The sequence below is a fragment of the Lampris incognitus genome, chromosome 11 (genome assembly GCF_029633865.1).
Source record: "Lampris incognitus isolate fLamInc1 chromosome 11, fLamInc1.hap2, whole genome shotgun sequence".
NCBI lineage: Eukaryota > Metazoa > Chordata > Actinopteri > Lampriformes > Lampridae > Lampris > Lampris incognitus.
The window spans coordinates 29041790-29066013 of record NC_079221.1 but is presented as its reverse complement, the minus strand read 5'-3'; the positions used below and the strand labels follow the sequence as shown (position 1 = coordinate 29066013).

At 43.4% G+C, this 24224-nt stretch overlaps 1 protein-coding gene across 3 annotated transcripts in view; it reads left to right on the top strand.

Annotated features, from left to right (window-relative positions):
* The window catches only part of LOC130120757 (mitogen-activated protein kinase kinase kinase kinase 4-like), a 157328-nt gene extending 134645 nt beyond the window's left edge, over window positions 1–22683 (top strand). For all 3 annotated transcript variants that reach the window (XM_056289475.1, XM_056289474.1, XM_056289476.1), the window contains 9 exons: window positions 761–878; window positions 2801–2968; window positions 6442–6585; window positions 12326–12460; window positions 14344–14444; window positions 15604–15753; window positions 16459–16618; window positions 18326–18465; window positions 21178–22683. In XM_056289475.1, the coding sequence (XP_056145450.1) occupies window positions 761–878; window positions 2801–2968; window positions 6442–6585; window positions 12326–12460; window positions 14344–14444; window positions 15604–15753; window positions 16459–16618; window positions 18326–18465; window positions 21178–21261 (1200 nt within the window). In that variant the 3' untranslated portion in view covers window positions 21262–22683. The remainder of the gene's footprint in view (window positions 1–760; window positions 879–2800; window positions 2969–6441; window positions 6586–12325; window positions 12461–14343; window positions 14445–15603; window positions 15754–16458; window positions 16619–18325; window positions 18466–21177) is intronic.
* Window positions 22684–24224: the final 1541 nt, after the last annotated feature.

Genomic DNA, 24224 nt, shown 5'->3' with positions numbered 1-24224 from the left:
AGGGCCACAAGAACATCAGCTCTGTGTGGAAATTGAACCAGTGATCTTTACAGGCATGGGGAGCAGTGAAATATGTACTGCATAAATTAGCTGTTTTAAGGAAAGGAATGGCATAATCAAAAGGCTTCAGTGACTTTAGGGTCACAGTCGGACCTCTCTGGCACCGTCTTACAGGGTTTTATTTTCTAAACAGAACTTTGAGGCTTGTTGTGATTTTTGAAGCATTTTCCCCCAGGCATATAAATCTCATTTTCTCCTCACCCTGTGTTCAACTAAAGACTCGCATACACCAGACAACATTTTACAGCGAAGGGGGCAGATAGAAGCAGTGTGGCAAGTATATTTCTAATGGAAAGACACACCCGTTGACCCATTTTTGTTCATTTTTTTTCTTTCTTTTTTTTTTTTGGACAAAAACCGTTTGTCTTTCCCACCACCATGAGCCCCTTGTTTTTGCCTGTTCTACTTTACCTTCGGTGTAATCCCCCCTCCTGTCACTGAATGCCCATTATGTTTGCATGCCTCACAAATACAGTGTATACCTCAGTGCTTGAAATGAGACTTAATTGTGTTCTTGGTCATTGGTGTACACATATTGAAGAACTTGTGGGTTGTTTTGCTTTTCGATTGCATAGGTTTTTTTTAAGCATGAAACATGATCACTTGTCGTTGGATAGAAAAGAGACTGAGCATTGTGCCAAGTCTCTGTTCCCATTAATGCTCATTTTTGCCCTCTGTCCCCACCTCTGCACCCCAACAGAGCCAGTCCAGCAGTAGCACCATGCAGAAACACAAGTCTTCTTCCTCCTTCACTCCATTCATCGATCCGCGCCTCCTTCAAGTCTCTCCATCCACTGGTAGCGCCCTTAACAACGTCGGTAAGTCCTGTCCCCCCAACCCAACTCCACCTTGGTGGCCCACTGGGGAAGGGGGCTCTTTGAGGTCACGGATTGGCGAGGCCCACAGAAGAGATGGACAGTGGCTATGTTTTTAAGACTTTGATTCATGGGATCTCAGCAACATCGAGAAGGCAAAGGAGTGGGAAGAACACAAAGTAATGTTTGCCTTTTCTTGGCCTGTCTTGGGTCATACGACTTATTTCCACATGTTGACGAGCAAAAAGAGTTTCTTATCATGTTCAGGGGCCCCTTCCCCATCTCAAGCTGAAGGATTTTCAGTTCCCACCGATAACCCTGAGCTCTATCTCACCAAGCATAGGGAGGCTGGTATATACCTAAGTCATAACTTCGACTGATGCGCCTACTCTGACCACCATTATAATTAACACTGTTACTTTATCTCCCTTGTCTGCTAAATGCAGGATATAGGGATTGTATTCCACTGCTTACTGGAAAAGACCTGATGGGAATGTTTTCACAAGGTCTGAAGCCAAACCAAGCTGATAAGTACAGCCAGCCAAAGGGCTGCTGAAAGGGAGGTAGAGAGGAGTGGCACTTGCAGTGATCTCCTCGTCCTCACCGACGTCACAGAGCTCATTATTTACCTGGCTTTCCTATGTGTGTTTACAAAACAAAAGTGCACGCTTTTTTATCAGTGCTTTTTTTACGTAACCCCATCGCCCAGAGGAAGGCTAACCAGCCCCCTAGCCACAGCTTCACCTGATTAGCTTAGTAACTAAGCATAAAATACTGGAAGCCATAGCTCATAATCCTCTTCCTGTAAATGGTAATTAGTAAATGGACTGCATTTATGTCGCACTTTTCTAGTCTACCGACCGCTCAAAGTGCTTTACAGTATATGCCTCAAATTCACCCGTTCACACACACACGCTACACTGATGGTGGAGGCTGCCATGCAAGGCGCCAACCTGCTCATCAGGAGCAGTTAGGGGTTCACGGTGTTGCTCAAGGACACTTCGACATGCTCTCTGGAGGAGCCAGGGATCGAATCAGTGACCTTCTGATTACTGGACGACCCGCTGTACCTCCTGAGCCATGCCGCACTGTCCAGGCCAGACCATGTCCAGGCCATGTGAAACTATTAAATCATAGTTCTCGCTTTGGGTCCCCAGATTCTCATATGAGATGATTTTTGTTGTGGGATTTAATTCCAGAGCTGCTTTATTGTTATGGTAGGCTAAGAATGAAGATGGAAGTTTTGATCAGAATAATCAATCCAGATTTCTATACCTTTTTTATATTTCAAAAGATTTGTATTACCTTGTTGATATTTTGTACACTAATTGTTTTAGTTTCTTGAATGTAAAACAACAGTGAAATCAAAGTTATTCTTTGGAACATTCTCAACGACCCCTAGTGGTCCCTTTAGGTAACCCACTGCTCTACATTGTCCGCTATGACTTTTCTATGCCCCATATAATTTGAGAGAAAACTGTTCCAAATCCATGCCACTAAATTTATAAGAGTGCACCCTTAGCACCAGCTATCCATAGATGGTTGGTAAAACAGCCAGCCATCAAGCACAGCCCTATGTCCACTCTATTCCCTGCAGACACACACAAACACACAAAAAAACAAACCACAAACTCACATTTATTGTATCAAGTGTCAGTCATCCTCAATTGCCCTAAATTGGATTTAAAAAAAAATATTTTCAGAACGTCATTTTACTTCTTTCAAATTTTGTTCTTTTGACTTTTATTCTTTTTTTTCTGCCTTTCTGTGCTGGTCTATCTCTTACCTGCCCACGATTAACATATTTCAAAACAAGGAAACACACTCCCAACACTAACATTGATCCTTAACTTTTGACCCCTGTCCATTGAATTCTACATCCTATGCCCATGCCCCTACCTAAGCCCTGCCCTTTGACCTTTTAGGCTACAGCAATGACGCTCGGCTTGCTGAGGCGTTGAGGGCTGACCCTTCTCGGAAGGGCTCAGTGGTGAACGTCAACCCAGTCAACACACGCCCACAGAGTGACACGCCAGAGATCCGCAAGTACAAGAAGAGGTTCAACTCCGAGATCTTGTGCGCCGCCCTCTGGGGTAAGCAGAAACTTGCAATGTTTTGATGAGACGGCCCGGGACTGCTGAGTTCTGCAAATGTGCAAGTACTCTGCTCTGGAGGAAAAACAGAAAATGGCACTCAGACCTGTATTAACAACACAGTCCTGACACGCACCCATTCCAAATTTTATTTTCAGTGTAGTTCACAGTGTTTAATAATTATTTTCCTAGGATGAAAAATGGTTATAACAGATGTCACAGATAAACCTGCACACTTGCCAGATTATCGGCCTTTCCCTGGGTTTCTTTCTGTGCTTGTTAAAACATACACATTAGTGCTGGGTGATATTACAATTTACAATTTCATTTAGCAGACGCTTTTATCCAAAGCAACGTACATCTGAGAGTTAATACAACACAATGTATGAATATATATATATATAAAATATGATAATGGAAAATATTACCACGATAATCATAGGGAATTTTGCATATTATGAATATATGTCATATCTGCTTCCATATGCACAAATACCACGCTTAAGAATCACGCTGAGCAGGGCGTCCAGGTAGCATAGCGGTTTATTTCGTTGCCTACCAACATGGGGAAGGCGGTTTGAATCCCCGTGTTACCCCTGGCTTGGTCAGGCGTCCCTATAGACACAGTTGGCTGTGTCAGCGAGTGGGAAGCCGGATGTGGTTATGTGTCCTGGTCGCTGCACTAGCGCGTCCTCTGGTCGGTCGGGGCACCTGTTCGGGGGGGAGGGGGACTGGGGGGAATAGCGTGAGCCTCCCACGCGCTATGTCCCCCTGGTGAAACTCCTCACTGTCAGGTGAAAAGAAGCAGCTGGCGACGCCACATGTATTGGAGGAGGCATGTGGTAGTCTGCAGCCTTCCCCGGATCGACAGAGAGGATGGAGCAGTATGGGATGGCTGGGAAGAGGGGTAATTGGCCAAGTACAATTGGGGAGAAAAAGGGAGGGGGGGGGGGGGAATGCCAAAAAAAAAAAAAAAGAATCACTGAGGTTCATCGCATTGAATTGTGTATGATAGTGTAAAGTAACATATCAAACCAAAACTAGTTTTCAAAAAATACTCCCTCAAACATTTTGTGAGAAATTTTAATGTGTAGAGTCACGTTATCATCCGTTTAGACAGTGAAATTGTGCATCATGATAGGACAATATCTGAATTTCCGATAACACCACTGAAAGAAGATAGGTGATGATACTGAATCTTTGCCTGGCCCTAAAATACATACAGGCAGGGAAGTTAATGACACACAGGTGTTCCTTGTTCCCCAGACAGCAAACTGCTGATTCTTCCGAGTTACACCCCATCTGCCAAACAGCCTTTGTACAAAGAGTTCCCTATGTTTTTATATCTTCATAGCCCTGTTTAACCATTGTGGTGCATGCCGATCACCCGCACCTGCTAGTCTAATAATTTGCTTCAACAAGGGAAATGTAGGCTGATGATATCTTCAGCCTCATCTTATCTGCCTCGCCTCCTACTGACAGCCAATCATCTGTGAGCATTTATTACATCCTGCCGATCGCAGAGCCACCATTGGTGCTGCAGCTGCGAGCTTATATTGCCCTCTGCTTGACAGCAGTCTGAATCACAGTCACCCCTGCTGTTCACTTGTTGAGTTGCATATCAGTGACAAACAACTGTCATCCATAAGCATTCGTTCCTGTTAGCCACGCATTCAAATCATATTCGTGAAATTAACGACATCACAGCTATTCACAGTTACTCCCTGTCCATCTCTGTTTTGTACATTTTTCCTATAAAATCCCAATAGCTATTATTAACACTTTAAAGCCATTGAATACTTAACATGACTGTTGATTTATGGCATTGTAAAACTATTAGTACTTTGAATCCTCCATTACTATTGCACACTTTTTTTTATTTTTTTTTGTGTATCCCCCCCCCCCCTTTTCTCCCCAATTGTATCCGGCCAATTACCCCACTCTTCCGAGCCGCCCCGATCTCTGCTTCACCCCCTCTGCCGATCTGGGGAGGGGAGTGAGGAGTTTCACCAGGGGGACGTAGTGTGAGAGGATCATGCTATTCCCCTCAGTTACCCCTCCCCCCCCGAACAGGCGCCCTGACTGACCAGAGGGCGCTCTAGTGCAGCGACCAGGACACATACCCACATCCGGCTTCCCACCCGGTGACACAGCCAATTGTGTCTGTAGGGACACCTGACCAAGCCAGAGGTAACACGGGGATTCAAACAGGCGATGCCCATGTTGGTAGGCAACAGAATAGACCGCTATGCTACCCAGACGCGACACACAAATATATGTTAATTGCTGGCTCTCTTGTAATTCGCTTTGGTTAAAAGTTTCTATAAGATCAGAAAATCTAAAAATTGTTAAAAAAAAAAAAGCAAGAAAAGAAAAAACGGAGGGATCTGATTTGCTCTTCTGCACTGATCAAATGTAGAAAGTAGGAATGATGGGGCGTTCGGGTAGTGTAGTGGTCTATATCCTTGCCTACCACCACGGGGATCGCCAGTTCAAATCCCCATGTTACCTCTGGCTTGTTCGGGCGTCATCCCTACAGACACAATTGGCCGTGTCTGCAGGTGGGAAGCCAGATGTGGGTGTGTCCTGGTCACTGCACTAGCGCCTCCTCTCGTCGGTCAGGGGCGCCTGTTTGGGGAGGAGGGGGAACTGGAGGGAATAGAATGCCTCCCACACGCTACGTCCTCCTGGTGAAACTCCTCACTGTCAGGTGAAAAGAAGTGGCTGGTGACTCCACACGTATTGAAGGAGGCATGTGGTAGTCTCCAGCCCTCCCCGGATCGGCAGAGGGGGTGGAGCAGCAACTGGGATGGCTCGGAAGAGTGGGTGTAATTGGCCAAGTACAACTGGAAGAAAAAGGGGGGGAAAATCCCCCCCTCCCAAAAAAAGGCAGGAATGATGAAAATGAGAACATCTGTTGGAAGAGACAGATGTTGCGTTGGTTGTAGATCAAGGGTTAGACGATGAATTAATTTTCAAAAGCAGGTGACTGTATCACATAACATTGAATGCAATAGTATTTAAGAAAAAAGTTAAATGAAAGCCCGACTCAAAGATCACAATTAGAATTGGTTTTGACATGATATGACATGTTGGTATTGTTTGTTCTTAATGTTTTTATTGACTATGTACTAATGTTAAGAATGGTGTCGTTCACTGTCAGTCATGTGATATGTTCAGCGTCAGTTTGTGTCTACGACTGTCTTCACCACCTGGTGGCAACAAAGTCATTATCTGTCTTGTCAATATAATCTGCCATCATATTGTAATTTGTGGATTTGTGGGGCCCAATCATGCACAGTAGCATGATTGGGCCCCCACTCGGCCCCAAACATAAAGAATAAGATAAACATATTTATATACATTGGATTGACTTGAGTATCTTTGTGTACCTTCTGGATATGACAGATGGTTGGCAGATGAAGTGTAATAGTAATTGTATCTGTGTGTGTGTGTGTGTGTGTGTGTTATAGGGGTGAACTTGCTGGTAGGCACAGAGAGCGGTCTAATGCTGTTGGATCGGAGTGGCCAGGGAAAGGTTTACCCACTGATCAGCCGACGACGCTTCCAACAGATGGATGTTCTGGAGGGCCTTAACGTACTGGTCACCATATCAGGTACACACACATTAGAATAAACACACAAAAATACATTCATACACTGAAACCACACAGAACGTACCCCATGACATAAAAGATCACAGACATGCAAACAGCAGATTATGTGGCAATTGTCTCCTCAGTGCAGATCCTTTCATACATGCAAGAAAACACAACTTTTTTTTGAGGGGGGGGGCTGTTATGTACAATGATGCCCACAGGAAGCTGTGTTACCTCTGACTACTTAATTTCAGGCCACTTCTCTATTCTCGGTGCAGAGAAAGACAGTTTCATTTCTCTTTTTGACTGTTTATTAGTCGTGTAAAAGTGTCACTTTGCGATGTATAGAGCCGACACATTCTGTCCATAAGACAAGAAGAGGAGGAGGGGGAGACTGTGGGAATCTGCATTGCATTGTTTTTCTGTATATTACACCCACACTCTTGCAACTAAACACACAGATGTAGTATCCCACATTTTTTAAGAATTAGCGTGTGTGCGCCGGTGCTCACTTCTCTTTCACAACTACAGACAGAAACACACACACACGCACACACACACACACACACCCGGTCCTTTTCTGTTGTCATGTTGTGCCGTCATAAGTGTCCCAATAGTCTGAGTAGCAAAACGGATGTTGGGTAAATTGCCACTGAGTGACACCAGGGTACTACAGTATGTAGTATCAATGTGGAAAAAGCTTTCCATGATGGAAGTTACAGCATACGTGATTCAGCCACAAACCACATTAAGATTTATTTTTCTCATACATGGTTGTAGTGACACGTTACACACGGACGTCATGGAAAAGTTGCATAAAGGTCGGAACATTCTGCAGTGTGAATGCACGTAAATGTCTCTGCAACACTTTGCAGAGGCGTTGCAGATACAGAGCCTTGCAAAAGTATTCAAAGGTATTCCCCTCCAAAGTTTTCAGGTTTGTCTGAACTACATATGATACATTTAGATTTTGGTCTGTGTAATATATTTTTTAGGGGGGGGATTTCCCCCCCTTTTTCCCCTGAATTATACCTGGTCAACTACCCCACTCTTCCTAGCTGTCCTGGTTGCTGCTCCACCCCCTCTGCCGATCCAGGGAGGGCTGCAGACTACCACATGCTTCCTCCGATACATATGGAGTCGCCAGCCGCTTCTTTTCACCTGACAGTGAGGAGTTTCGCCAGGGGGACGTAGCACGTGGGAGGATCATGCTATTCCCCTCAGTCCCCCCTCCACCCTGAACAGGTGCCCCGACTGACCAGAGGAGGCACTAGTGCAGTGACCCGGACATATACCCGCATCCGGCTTCCCACCCACAGACACGGCCAATTGTGTCTGTAGGGATGCCCGACCAAGCCGGAGGTAACACGGGGATTCGAACTGTTGATCCCTGTGTTGGTAGGCAAGGGAATAGACCACTATGCTACCCAGATGCCCCCGTAATATTGTATATCATTGGTCAGACTATGAATCTGAAGGAAAGGGGTGAAAATTAATTCCAAAGTTTAATTACAGAAAGTTACAGAAAAAGTAATAGACATGTACAAATTAGGAAGAGGCTTCAAAATAATATCCAAGTGTTGGGCTATATCAGTGAGCACTGTTGGATCAATAGTGAGGAAATAGAAAGTGCATTATGCCAACCAGACGTTGCGTAGACAAGGCCATCCCATAAAACTCAGCATCCAAGCAAGAGGGAGACTTGTGAGGGAAACCACAGAGGCTAACAATAGCTTTGAAGGAGCTAAAGAGTTCAGTGGCTGAGGGTGGAGTGAAGGTGCATCACTCAACCGTACATCAAGAGCTCTGCATAAAACTGGCCTATATGGGAAGGGTTTGCTAGAAAGAAGCCATTACTCAAGAAAAAGAAAAAAAAATCAAAGCACATCTGGAGTTTGCCAGAAAGCATAAGAGTGACCTAGCAAAGATGTAGGACAAGGTTTTGTGGTCAGATGAGATCAAGATGGAGCTTTTTGGCAAAATTCAAAGCACTATATGTGGTGCAAACCTAACACTGTCCATGCCTCAGCAAACACCATCACTACAGTGTAGTATAGTGGTGGCAGCTTCAGGCTGTGGAGATGCTTTTCTTCAGGAGGAACTGGGCATTTGGTTGGAATTAAATGAAGGATTGATGGAGCAAAATACAGGGAGATATTGCAAGACAACATGCTTCCGTTCGCTAAAAAACTGAAGCCTGGGAGAAACTTCAACTTTCAGCAGGACAATGATCCTAAGCACGAGGCCAAAGCAACACAGGAGTGGTTAAGCAAAAAGGTGATAGTCCTACAATGGCTAAGTCAAAATCCAGATCTTAATCTTACTGAAAATCTCTGGCACCGTTTGAAAATTGCAGTCCACAAGTGTCATCCAACCAACCTGGACAACCTGGAGCAAATCTGCAAGGGAGCATGGGGGAAAAATCACTCCCAAGCAGTGCAAAACTGGTACATACATACCCCCAAAGACTCAAAGTTGTTACTGCAGCAAAATGTGGTTCTACCAAGTATTAATATGAAGGGGTTGAATACGTATACAGTGCAAGTTTGTTTTCAGTCATCATTGTTTCGATGGACTGCCGAAGAAGAAGTTTGTTTTAAATTTTCTTTAAAAGATCTGCTGAAAAATTACTTTGAAAAATTACTGTTAGAGCATATGGGTTTGCAATACAAATACTGACTGGAAAACTATGTGCAAGTATCAAAAGTAATCGAGACAAAACTGACAGCTTTCAAGGGGGTTGAATACTTTTGCAAGGCACTATATTCTGGGACTTGGGACTGTTTTATTCTTTTCTTTATTTTCATTATTTCCATTTCTTTGTTTATTCCTTTGCAATTTGGTTTTGTAAACCAACACAGCCGTCTTTGGTACACTCGAGGGCTACATGCACGTTAATTACAGATTTTTGCACATCAATATGTGTCAATATGTCGTACTTCCTCGCAAATGTGCCTAAATTTAGCTTCAGCCATTGTGCTCGAAACCAGACAATGCTGTGGATCTTGTGAAAGTTGAGAGTTATTTGCTCCAGGGAAAGTACCCAGTCATCGTTTTTATCCTGTCATTACGGTTTACAGTGGTAGTAACGGAAAGTCTTCTTTAATGCATATTTTGCTCCATCTATTCTGCATCAACACGTTGTTCTTGATGTTATACAGTCAAGTTTAATTTGTGTTAAGTTAAATTTAACTCCAACATCTCTAATCTAACAGCTTCTGAGATTGTTACTTCAGCTTCAGCTCCTAAAAAGTTCAGCAAAGACTCATCTTTTAAAAAAATTTCCTGGTCGGTGTCCGGGTAGCGTAGCGGTCTATTCCCTTGCCTACCAACACAGGGATTGCCGGTTTGAATCCCCGTGTTACCTCTGGCTTGGTCGGGCGCCCCTACAGACACAATTGGCTGTGTCTGCAGGTGGGAAGCCGGATGTGAGTATGTGTCCTGGTCGCTGCACTAGCGCCTCCTCTGGTCGGTCGGGGTTGGGGCACCTGTTCAGGGGACGAGGGGGAACTGGGGAGAATAGCGTGATCCTCCCACATGCTACGTCCCCCTGGTGAAACTCCTCGCTATCAGATGAAAAGAAGCGGCTGGTGACTCCACATGTATTGGAGGAGGTATGTGGTAGTCTACAGCCCTCGCCGGATCGGCAGGGGGGTGGAGCAATTGGCCGGGTACAGTTGGGGAGAACAAGGGGGGGGGGGATCCACACACACAAAAAAAAACAATTTTGCTGGCTGGGTAAAAGGCAAACACCATTTAGTTAGCATGCAATGAAAACTAGGATTGTCACAGTGTACATTGTGTCCATTTTGCATAGGCATTTCTGCAACGGTCGCACATGCATAAGTTACACGTTGTTCACTTTCCCTCCACATGAGTCACGTACGCAATCCTAAACTGCCCCAACCATTTTACAACATTCTCAATAGACAGGATGAAGGATTACTCCATGTATTTTTTTCTTCTTCTTTTACTGTCAAAATCACTTCTCTGGGCAATGATGGATGAGGTGAAGAGCTGAACACAGTAATTTATAATGGAAAAACTTGCCTGTTTTAATGTCTGCTTGGAGCTCCAGCGTTTCGCACATTCTTTGCAAGTGCATACACAAACTGACAATATCAAATGTTTGCAGGGAGGGGTTTGAGGCATGTGCAAGCATAAAACTTACCATAAACACAGATTGTAATTATATTGCATCTCCTGTTTACTTTGGTTTGAATTTAGCAGAAGTTGGGAGGAAATGTATGAATTAATTCCTCAAGATTTAAAGATCCAAAGAGGTTTATTTGTCATATACTTCACGTACAAGTACAGTGAGCAGTGAAATGCTCATTGGCAACTCCAAAATTGTGTAACAAAAAAAAAAAAATTTTTTTTTGAAAGTTGAAAATACAGGCATGTACAGAAGGTATACTCTGATAAATGTCTATATACAAATTGTGCAAATAATGTACTCAATATAACTCAAACTTAGACAAGAAACACACCAAACTGATTGATCCTGCTTTCTTGTTTCAGATTTTTGTCTGAGTTAAAGATTTGCTCAAAAAATATATGTTTAGTATAACCATGTGCAATAATAATGTGTAATGATGCTATTCTATAAGAGGTTCATCAGGGACTTGTCTGAGAACCAAGGGTTTCTGAATCCAAAAGTCCCCAAGGGGCTTGTAGAAAAACGTTCTCTTCTGTCCATGGGACCATCAGAAAACTTCAGGAACCCAGGGGCGCCCCAGTGTTTCACCTGGTAGAGTGGTACCACATAAGGCTGGGAGTCCTTACCACAGCGACCTGGGTTCGAATCCAGCTCAGGCCCTTTGCTGCACATCATCCCCTCTTCCCTGACTTTCCTCTATCTCTCTACTATCGCTGTCCAATAAAGGTGGAAAATGCCAAAGAGAACTTCAGAAACCTTTTTTGATGAACCCCCTAAAGGAATCTTTTGAGGTTCCCACTATGACCAAAATAATCCAAAGAACCCCTGGAGGTTCCTCAAGTCCTTACTTTAATTTCTAGAGCACGGGTGACTTTTAAAGTTGTATTGTTTGCCAATTGTGTATTTTGTACATGGGGAATTTGACCTGGTGAGATTTTCCCAAAAAAAGGAAACGGACCTCAAGGGTCATAGTGCAGCATTCTCATACTGAGAGACAAAGGGCCTCCAGTCCACATATCTAGGATGGTTAAGTGGACAAGAGAGTAAAAGCATTGAGGCAATCAGCATCTTTGTACAGAGTGCAAAAAAACCCAAACAAAACAAACCCACAGGACAGAACATTTGCACAACAAAAAATTTAAACAAGCAAATCTGAACAGTAGGTCTCTTTTATACAGTGCTCACCCACTGAGTATTGCATTTTTAAGACACTGCACTGGTATATTAACATTAACACAAAATTGAGTACTGACCATAGTGGATGGTTTAAATAAGTGCAGTATGAAATGAAGTATAGAATATACTACACTGTTGAGAATAGTATTGTTAGAGCATTTATCCACACTAATGTACACAGAATGTAGTGGGGGAGTGAACAGTTATAGTGGAGCCCCTGTACCCTGCATACTTAATTTGCACATTGTTAATAATCATATTGCACTGGTGAGAGACATTCTCTGACTTGCCCCATGCCCTGCAGCTCATTCTACATATCTAACCATATTGTTACTGTCCTTCGCACCCTCTCCCTCTTTTTACCGCCCTTTATTCTCTTTTTAACCTCCTTCCCCCCCCCGCTCTGTCACTCCACCATTGCAGGTAAAAAGAACAAGCTGCGGGTCTACTACTTGTCCTGGCTGAGGAACAAAATCCTTCACAACGACCCTGAGGTGGAGAAGAAACAGGGATGGACCACTGTAGGAGATCTGGAGGGTTGCGTTCACTACAAAGTCGGTATGTAACGTCCCCCAACGTGTGATGACACATTCTTTGTACTGTCAGAGTTACGTGGAGGGTTGTGTCTCCTATGTCATTGGTGGATATAACTGCCTCTGGACTTGTGTGATATTTACCAGGTTTATGGAAGGTAGTCCAGAAGGGTGAATAAGTGGCTTCATGATCTGTAGCTTATTGGTTCAAATGATCAATGGACTGAAAAGTTAGTGTGGAATAGGTATGTCCATTTAATTTTTTTTCTTTCATTTTGTCAAATTAACACACAATGTTTTGTGGGGCTCAACATGACTCGCAAGCCAGATGATATAAAGTCCAGGAGATTTCTGGTTTGTGAGGTTAGTGCTCAACTGCTTCATTTCAGGAGACTTAATTTGTTCCATTGATATGACATCTGTGGCAAAATAAAATGTATGTGAGTTGGCTGATGTAAGCTTAAATGAAACACTCTTAAGTCCAAATAAACTAAAGAAGCATAAAATTACGATAAATGAACAAAAGATCACATCTGTGTGTTTAGGTGTCACCATTAGCCCTGTGGCTGCGAAGCCCGACTTTGATTTTTTTTTATTTTGATTTCGAGGTACTCTGTTAATCCCACAACACTGGTATAATTTGTTTAATTGGTTAAGCTTGACGTACATATTTAGAATATGGGATGAATATGTGATTCGTGGGCATCTGTAACAGGGGGGAAAACAAATGAGAAATCCTTCCCGAGCAAGCATTGTTGGAGTGCCCTGAGCACACTTACTGTATACTTCTTCAGCAACACTCACAGCTTCTTGTTTGGTCAAGCTTCATTCAAAGTCACACCTTGAGGTGCGCGGTGGAAACCACTGACTGGGGTAATGTTAGGTCAGCAACATCCTAAAGAGACATGTAACAACAGTGTCCCTTCTATAAAACACGGTCAAATCGGTGATGGTTGTACCACTGCAAAAGACCCACATTTCCTGCTTGGAGTTTCCTGTGTTGGTCAGAGCTGTCAGTCACAAAGTCTATTTCCTGTCCAGGAATTTGATCCACGTTCATTGACTGATGAAAAGATTTTGTCTGTAAAAGTAGCAGTGTTGCCAGCTTGACAGACGTCTGTGGAAAGTACAGAAGTTTGCAAAGACTTTTTACTGCCCGTTAAGATGTATTCAAAAGTTTTGAGGGCATCGTTGGTGTCATATTTCTCCAAAATCACCCCTCTGACACTGCCCTGTTGACGCATTGGATTTTACTCAGCAAGGTCCTGTAACATTGAGTAATGTTATGTTTTTTTTCTTTTTCTTACCAAAACTACAGTAAAGACGCAATTGGCAGATATTTATAGGAGCTATGTGGATCTTCCAAACTGATCTCCTCGATAACCATCCCTTTCCATTGACCATTTACACTCATGTTACTCATTACAAGTTATGTGGACACGTCAAAGAAATCTGGATGATAATGAAAGCAGAAAAATCAATACTTTGCAGTCAGTTATGAATACTCAACTCATCATACACACATACGACAGTGTTGTCCTACTTGCGCAACCAGGATGTGGGGCCAAAATGCACAGTCCCAAATTGTACAATCTACATCGATAACCCTCTGAAAAGGGATTATGGGGTGTTTGTCAATGTATTTCGTTTACCACCATATTGGTAGGTGCGTGCCGAAATTCACCCAGCCACTTCAACCATTTTGCTCCAGCCAACTGGTTTCCTCTGATAAATAGACGTTCCAAGACTTGGTTACTTGGCCTACCAAAGTAATTGGTAGGTTTGACAAATTTGCCAGTCGCATACAGTATTTACTCACATTTTAGCTGTTTGCAATTTGCAACTCTTATGCTAATAAAGTCTTATTACGAGTTTCTCTTGTGTCCGCTTTCTCTTTCTGCTCCCTAGTGAAATATGAGAGGATCAAATTTTTGGTTTTGGCGCTGAAAAATTCAGTGGAGGTCTACGCTTGGGCACCAAAGCCCTACCATAAGTTCATGGCCTTCAAGGTGAGTACTAAAACGTAAGAGGTTAAGTCTTGATGCACGCTCAATAATCCAGGTAAGGAAATCACAGAAATTTGGATCAGTTCATCTGGACATAACGTTTATTGGGAGAAACATTTCATCACTCATCTAAGTGACCTCTTCAGTCTCAACTGACTGCAGGTATCCCCCCCCCCCCCCTTATAAACAATACAGCATAATGACCGAACATAACTATCAGTTTCATGTGCAAATTGCCGTGACCATTAACTAGAGTTACAGTGACCATGTGTACCATTCACAGAGGATTGGGGAATAGTTGCAATCACAGCATTGTAAGTTGGTGACAGATGTATTCTTAGCCCCCCCTCGGTTCAGGGATGGTCCTTCCCTCTTCACATAGATGGCCTCTTTGACTTCCTGTTCAAACCAGCGTTCCTCCCTATCAAGGATGTGCACATCCTCGTCTTTTTTAAATGCGTGGCCACTGGCCTGTAGATGGGTGTCGACTTCGGAGTCCTGGCCTGATGTGTTAGCTTTCCTGTGTTGTGCCATCGTCTTGGTCAGTGTCTGTTTGGTTTCTCCGATGTACAAGTCACGGCAATCCTCTCGGTACTTAACAGCGTACACTATATTGCTCTTGTTTGTGCCAGGGGACCCGATCCTTGACTTGAACCAATTTCTGGTGCCACGTGTTTTGGGGTTTGAAAGCAACCGAGACGCTGTGTTTGGAAAATATGCGTCTCAACTTTTCCTCATCAGAATTTGCTAGTTGGTGCACAGGGACCTAGTATCCAAAGGAGTTGAATAAGTGCAACTGGACTTGGTATAAACTTGGCCATATACCAAGTCCAGTTGCACTTGATTCAACTCCTTTGGATAACCATGACCTGGATGAATGAGAACATTCACAGACAGGGACCTAGTAGCTAACTCCAGAAAAAAGAAGACGATTTGTTTACCGTATGGGTGATTATTGAATGACTAATTCACATTTGTGAAAAGTTGAATGAGCCCCCTTGATTCACATGCTCTGAGGCATTGAGCTGTAATCCTCTGTTTTTTGTCTTTCTGTCTTATTGATAGCGTGTCCTCCTGTGTGTTTTCTTCTACAGCCTCCAAATAAATGTATATCTTTTGTCTTCATCTTTCTTCCGCTGTTGTCTTAACTAATCTGATTTAGTCGTTTGGTGACCTGGTGCACAAGCCCCTACTGGTTGACCTAACTGTGGAAGAGGGCCAGAGGTTAAAGGTCATCTATGGATCCTGTTCAGGCTTCCATGCCGTGGACGTAGACTCAGGGGCTGTCTATGACATCTACCTGCCTACGCATGTAAGAACACACACAGAAATACACTTTGTTGCTGACATGTATTTACGTCACACGAAAGAGTGGCGTCTGGATTTTTTTTTTTGTTTGTTTTGTTTTTTTTTACGTCATCTGAAATCTACTTGAAAGAACACAACTTCCATTTCCTGTGTAGCTCAGTGGCTGGATGCAGCACTAACACTGCCAGAGTTGTTATAATGATGGTAAACTAAAGAAAAGTTAAACAGTGCTTTGCAGGAAGTAATCCAATTAAATGTACCACCGACTAAATGAGTGAAGAAAATAATTGGCAAATTACATAAATATATGGCTGCCAACAAATGTAAACAAAAAAAGGAGATGTTTACTGTAAATCTTAAAAAAAGGAAGTATGTTTCTTGGTAAATTATTCTAAACAACCCTTGGCTAACAAAAGGTGAACATTTTTTATCTGGATCTATACATACAGAACTCTGTGCTGATGAGTGACTCTTGGTGACACTTGTGCATTATAACATATCATGAATTTAGGTCCTGCCATTAATACCCATCGAATTTGAGGATTTTGACACTGATAAACATTTCATTTAACCAGCAGGTTGTAAAAGATAAAAATGAATGCTCTGAATCTTTGACCATCATTTTAGCCACAATTGCTCTTTGTGATGGAAATACTATATAACATTGTGGTGGGGAAAAAAAGGCTGTCTCTTGTGAACTCTCTTTTAGATCCAGACCAGTATCCAGTCCCACGCCATCATCATCCTGCCCAACACAGACGGCATTGAGCTCCTGGTGTGCTACGAAGATGAGGGTGTGTACGTCAACACCTATGGACGCATCACCAAAGACGTGGTGCTGCAGTGGGGGGAGATGCCCACCTCAGTGGGTAAGTGTTCATTTGTGCCCACGTGTGTGTGTTTATGTAACAGTGCATATGCACATATCCTTATCTCACACATATCACATATGTGTATCTCATGATTACAGATGTATGTGAGCACAGGCACATGTGGGTGGTATCTGTACACATACTATGTCTGGGGGGAAAAATCGATTCAGTTACAAATCACAATTCTTGATGATGGCAATTCTTAGATTGCCTTGCTGATCAAAAACCGTTTTTTTTTTCTAAATGTTTTTCAAAAAAATGTAAAAAATAAATAAATAGGGGATTTTTGGTAATTTACCTTTTGGAAAAACGTTGGTAATAACAATTGAAATTTACCGAGGGCTTCCTTATAGTTTTGCATGCTATGTCCATGAACTCCCTTAGTGACACAGAGAAATAAACATGGCTGAACACGCATGTCCGCAGGTGCATGCAACACCGTCGCGTTTTAAATCCAAAGTGTGGAATCACTTAAGAGTCGACAGAGTTGACGGGAAGCTTGATCTTAATATGTCTGTATGCGAAGTCTGCCATGGAAAAGTAAAATACTGCAATAATACAACCAATATTCATGCGCATCTTGCTCGACACCACCCAGAGTTGAGCTCGAACAAAGCTGAACCTGCAGCTAAATCGAGCCAACAAACGCTGGTGGATACTCTAAACAAACTTCCCATTAATTGTGAGGGTGAAACATATCAGTAGGTCCATAGCACATTTCTTTGCAAGGACCTTCGTCCGTAGTGTTGTATACATTGTTCATATAGTTTGTTTACAGCAGAAGCTATGTCGCACATTTTCACTTCAAAGTTCATAATATTACTAAAAATGCGGCCTGTCCAGGGTGTCTCCCCGCCTGCTGCCCAATGACGGCTGGGATAGGCTCCAGCATGCCCGCGACCGCAGTTTCCATTAGCCAGTAAATACCGGTTTTTGACCAGTAAAATTTATGAAAAACCGGAAAAATAAAAACTTGCCGGTCAAAATGTCCAGTAGGCATGCACATAAAAAAACGTAGCCTAGATATAACGTTGGCTATCCCTCACCTTAACGTTTCTGTTTAGACAGTGAGACAGCCCATTAACAGCCTGCAGTGCTCTTTTCCACCATAGGGGTCCGCTCTTTAATTGCGCGATACTACCACCTTATTCCTGGCCAAACAATGGGCGTCGCGCTGTCCAGTTTTCTACTTCAGCCTGAAGCTGCTTTACACTCATGGCCTATTGTATTTCTGCTGCTCAGAGGCAACTGCACTGATAACTTGTCTGATAGCAAGCGTGTAAACAAGTCGCACATGTACAGCCACGAGACCAGATACTGTGCATAAAGTTCACGCAACACAACAAGCAAAGGCAAACACACGTAAATGCACGCACATTCACATACCCATAAAGTATGACAGTCATATGAGACCCGAGCTTCAAATGTTTTACAGCAGCAAGGCAAACGCAAAACGCATACACACAAACCCACTTTGGACATTTGGGCTGCATGTCATTCAGTCAAACTAATGAATATAGCTTGGCTAATATTAATTGGTCACTGCTCCTTCTGTCTCCATTCCTTCCATGTTTTGCTTTCTTGCTTTGTCTTACACATTATCTCTCCCTTCTCTCCTCTCATTTTGTCCTACTCATCTTTCTTCTTCTTTTTCTTTCCTTTCGTCCTCTCCCTTCCTTCTCCAACCCCCCCCCCCCCCAACAGCTTATATCCGTTCCAACCAGATCATGGGCTGGGGAGAAAAGGCCATAGAGATCCGTTCGGTAGAGACCGGCCACCTGGACGGAGTCTTCATGCACAAGAGGGCTCAGAGACTCAAATTCCTTTGTGAGAGAAACGACAAGGTGAGGCCTCTATCCGTTATTGATCCGTATCTGTGTGTGTCTACTGATGCATGTATGCAAATGCATGCAAAAAAGACGCACTCATTTGTTCCCCTTCCATTACCTAAAACACATAGTACTGCATATTACAGTGGTAAAATGCATGTGTGTGTGTGTGTGTGTGTGTGTGTGTACATACTTGGCGAACATGGTGACATATTAATATGCGCACAGTTGCAATGACACACACAGCAGTTTGGGAGGCCTGCTGATCTCATCTGCTAGTGATTCCACTACAATGAGAAATCATTGTGCCTTGCCAAGAAAACACTTAACATAGTTTTTAGATGAGAAGCAATCATCACAAGAGAGGCCATCTAAGCTACTTAGATGGCCATTCATAAGTGTTTGATGGAGACTACTACTACTTCTTTCAGCTGCTCCCGTTAGGGGTCACCACAGCGGGTCATCCGTTTCCATCTCTTTCCTGTCCTCTGCATCTTCCTATGTCATGCCAGCCACCTGCATGTCCTCCCTCACCACATCCATAAACCTCCTCTTTGGCCTTCCTCTTTTCCTCTTCCCTGGCAGCTCCATATTCAGCATCCTTCTCCCAACATACCCAGCATCTGTCCTCCACACATGTCTAAGCCATCTCAGTCTTGCCTCTCTTGCTTTGTCTCCAAACCGTCCAACCTGAGCTGTCCCTCTAATATACTCATTCCTTAGCTTGTCCTTCTTCGTCACTCCCAATGAATAATCTTAGCATCTTCAACTCTGCCACCTCCAGCCCCGCCTCCTGTCTTTTCGTCAGTGCCACTGTCTCCAAACCATATAACATAGCTGTTCTCACAACCATCTTGTAAACCTTCCCTTTAACTCTTGCTGATACCCTTCTGTCCAACCTCTCATACAACTCGCCATACACCTTTTCGTTTGCCTTACCCACCATTCTCTCTGCTTTGGTGGAGTAATCATCCAAAATGGTAATCATGTCATAAATGTGTATTATTTATATATTTTTTTCAAAAACAAAATATAAAGGAATCAACAACAAAAGCAAAACTTTTGAAAAAGATTGGTATAATAGATAAATCAGTATAAATCATGATGAATAGAGAAAATTTGAATGGATATATGACAAGGAAACAAGGATCAGAGTAATAAAAGTCAAAACTTAAAAAGCAGCTTTTGAGATGTGCTATTAAAGATCAGGCCAACTGTGCCAGCTTCAGATTCCCAGGCGAGTCATCCCTATGCCTATAATGGCAAAAGCAAGGTTGCACGCTGGTTCTTAAGGGGTGACTGCTATCTAAACCAGTTTCTTTTCCTGGGTTTTTGTGCTCCAAAGGCAATAGACGTAACATTTAGTTTGCAGAGTGGTAAATGGTGGTGGGGAACATTGACACATTATCATCATGTTCTCCCCAACATAACAGTGAGGATCAATGGTATGCTGGGTAATTCATCTTTGCCCTTTTTACAGCATAATTTAAAGGCTCAATCAGCAAAAATACATTTTCTTGGTTCTGTCAGGGATAGAAATGCGCTGCAGTCTCAAGTATTGCTGTCACTCCTTCAACATGGAGGTGCGTCTTTTGTTCTGTAACAGGATGTGCACGCATCTTTCGTTCTGTAACCGGCCAAAAATGTTCCAGCAGCTAGATCCCTATTTTCTTTCATCAAAGTGACTGTAATTTCTCTTGTCTTATGAGAGGCCAAGTGGGGTCATCTGAACTGCACTTGTCAGAAGTGATGTTGCTGGCTCTCCATCCATCCATTCATTATCCAAACCGCTTATCCTGCTCAGGGTCACGAGAATGCTGGAGCCTATCCCAGCCGTCATTGGGCGGCAGGCGGGGAGACACCCTGGAAAGGCCGCCAGTCCATCACAGGGCCGACACACACACATATTCACACCTAGGAACAATGTAGTCGATTTAGGGGCAATTTAGTAGCTCTCTCTGTAGTTCCTAAATGCTTTTACGCTGTACATTCAAGAAACAAAATGGGCATCACATGGAGTGTAACTTATGGTAATATACTTCCTTTTTGTAGTTGTTAATGGAAAAAAATACAAAAACCCCTGATTAGTTTTGAAACAGATTGCCTTTTTAATCTTTATCTGACTTTCCGTGAGACTGACATTTTCTCCTTTGCCTCAAATCGTTTCTGAGAAGAAATTTAAGAGGCAAAAGATGCCTTTATTTTTCTATGATTCATCTTCACCGCATATTAGTATAGCACTGTAAATTGGTTGAAGAAGACGTTCAAAATGGTCAGCAAATGGGATGATTTCACATTTCACTTGGTGTACATCTGTTTCTACGTGAACATGGGCCTGTTTTTTCTGTCTATACGCCTGTCTATCTGCAATGCCGTGTGGAACTGTTTGCGTGTGTGTGTGTGTGTGTGTGTGTGTGAGCGTGTGTGTGTGTGTGTGTCTGTCTGTCTCTTTGCCCATTATAATAGACATGTGTCTGTGTTTATACTTGTCACACTGGCGCAAAGGAAGACAGACAATTCCCCTAGCCATGTGGATCGGTCTCTGTGTTTCTCTCTGTCACTGTTATAATACACGTCTCTTTCTGTGTGTGCCTCTGTGCACTTATCTGTCTGCATTTCCCTCATTCTCTGTCTGTCTGTCTGTCTGTCTGTCTGTCTGTCTGTCTCTCTCTCTCTCTCTCTCTCTCTCTCTCTCTCTCTCTCTCTCTCTCTCTCTCTCTCTCTCAGGTGTTCTTTGCCTCGGTGCGGTCCGGAGGCTCAAGCCAGGTCTACTTTATGACCCTTGGGCGTACCAACCTGCTCAGCTGGTAGAGGTGGCCCCCTCACCCTTGCTCCCTCGCTAACACTGGACCCCCTACCCCCTCACTCACCGTCGACGTCTTGTCAGCGATTCAGCCCGGGGACAACCCCAACCTAAAAAATAAAAAAAGGAAAACCAACTCTCAGAGCAGCGAGGCTATGGTGACGACGACGACGACGACAACAACAGCAGACAAATACGCAGCAACTTCTGCCCCGTTGATACAACCCCCTCGTGCTAACTGGGCCGTCTTTCACACGACCTTGGCCACTTGAGTCACGTAGTAGTTACCCCTTCTGGCCATGAAATGCCAGTTCTGACGAAATGCATACATGATTAAATTTAAGATTAACTGATGATGAGAGTAAGTAAAACTAATTCTAGTGTGAAAAATAAATGTGGATAGAAGAGGGAAGGGAAAAACGGTTTGTTGTTCCCCCCTCTGTTTTTTTTTTCCCTCTCGTTTTGTTTTCTTGGTGTTTGTCGGATGGTCCTGGGGTGTGAAGGCGTAAGGCCATCGCCCTGCGGATACATTTCCCCTCGTGGACGCATCGCTTTTTTGCTCCTGGGCTGGCCAATGGGCTTGGGGTCTTCTCGCTACTACTAATACTTCTACTACGACGACGACTTTCTGCAACTCTGCATCTATTAAGAGCCCTGACCCTGACCACCTCAACACTTCCCCTTGCCCCTCTTGCTATAGTGGGCTCGTGGGCAATGGAATCCATGGTATTAACACTTACAGTAGTGTATGTGAACATCTGTTTGGTTGATTTCCTGGTTAGAGGTTGAAGCTGTCAGTCAGAGAGAAAGAGGCGGGACATTGGGGAGCATGTGAGCCAGTGGATTGGCTTTGGGCTCGGTGCTGTCATGGCGACAGTGAGTGGGAGGGGCCTTTCTAGGTTTTGCCGTAAGTCTGGTAGTTTCTTGACAGGACTCTACATGTGTGTGTGTTGTTGAGTATTGTGTTGTTGGGACAGGTGCTTTAAAAAGGAGGACTATTGTGAGTGAGAAAGAGATGTTCAACCAGATGGATTTTGAAATAGTATTTTTTGGAATTATTATTATTATTATTCCCTAAAGATAAATGTAACTATGTGGAGTTCAACATGTCTTTTACCTTGTTTTTAAAGATTTACACACATTTCACATGGTCCACAGTTTGCTTGCTTTTACTCAGAACCCACAGAACTGTGAAAGGCTTTCGAAGATACCCAGTGATGTGGGCATGGTCCAAAAATATGGTGTCTATGTACAGTGTAATAAAAATTCCATTTAATCTCATGGGTAGCGTCAGCAGTGATGTTTGTCTTCCCCCTGGTCAAACATGGCAACCTGGACCTGGTTGGGGTAAACCAACAAACTCCCTAAAGCTCAACGAACTAGTACTGCTGTGAATAGTCCAATATATTACAGAAAAAAAGAATAAGAAAATGGAGGGACAAAGTACAGGTGTGTGTGTGTGTGTGTGTGTGTGTGTGTGTGTGTGTGTGTGTGTGTGTGTGTGTGTGTGTGTGTGTGTGTGTGGTTATAAATGGGTTAAGAGACAGAAGGAAAAAAGGTGGTATGCATCAGCAATGTACGTTTTAGGGGGCAGAAAGGTTAGGCTACACATGGTCAGCAATTTTTTCGTCATTAGTCTACAGAAAGCAAAATTAAAGGTGGACCCCCCCTTCTATTTCGTTATTTTCTTTTGTTCCATAATATGAATGCAATGCACTAAGTGTCAAGAATGTAGAAAGACATATACTCTGTGGTGGTGCAAGGCATGAGGTAATTTCTTTTAGCTGTGTCTTGTCAGAAGTGATCAGTTTTAGATGTTTCAATTTCAAGTTAACGCGGCTGAAAACCTGCAACAGCGAAGCCTCAGTGCGGATGGGTTTTTTGGGATTCTCCACTTGTTTTAACAAACTCGTACACAGTCATGAGCGGGGTCCCCCCCCACCCCACAGAAAACGCCATTGTGAGAGGTTTTCGTCAGAGCCAGAGAGGAAACGTCTGTATAATCTGAGAGAGTGGATCACAGTTTGTTAGTAAACCTGATAACACATTTCCGCCTGGCGGGGAGAAACGGAACGCGTTGTGATGATGATGTTTGGCGCTTCGAAACGGAAGAGCAAAACACTGAGCAAAAACTAATTTGTTTTCACCATTTAGCTACCGGTTGTTTCCGTGAAGACGACGGAAACCCACTTTTTTTGGGAAGGAATCTTTTGGGGGTTTTTTTTTCCTTTCTTATCCTTCCGCAGTTTACGTAGTCTGAGTATGTGAACGGCTAGTAACCGTCAGCATCCCTTAGGCGTAGGCCCTCGCACACGCCTCTGAGTTCCCTGGAAGGCCGTGCTGGGGGTGATGCACTCATCTCCTCAGCAACACACAGACTGGGGGGAATCCCCCCCCCAAAAAAACACGACTTTTACGTTTTATCCCCTCCCCCAACATAACAGGTCATGTACAGGTATGTTTAGTCCCGTGAAATGGCCGCTGTCACTCATTTTTTCACAAAACTTTATTTTGATGTGAATGAAAACCCCGTCAGACAAAGTGGACCCCAATGCTTGTGGGCTTGAGGTCTTGATGCTTCAGCGCCCCGCCTTTTCTCCCTTCACTGCAAATCCAGTGTATTGCTTGTTTTTAACAAGGCCTTTTTCTGGTGATTTCACCAAAAATCACCTTGTTATTAGGATTGGGGGTGGGGGGTGGAGGGGACTTTAATTCTTGTTAAATGGTCGCTTGCTGAATTAACATTGGAGAAAGTGCCAAGAGGGCGACTGTTAGAGCGTGTAAATCTAATGACAATGAAAACCACTACTTGGATTTTTTATTTTTTTTTATTTTTTACATTTCACTTGAAGCGTTGTGTATTCCCTGAGTTGTGCTAGCTGAGAAGCTTTACATTAGTTTGTTGTTTCTGTAAGCCTGTGTACTCGTAACTATACGGCTGCAGTGGTTTAAAATTATAACGCTTCCCCTT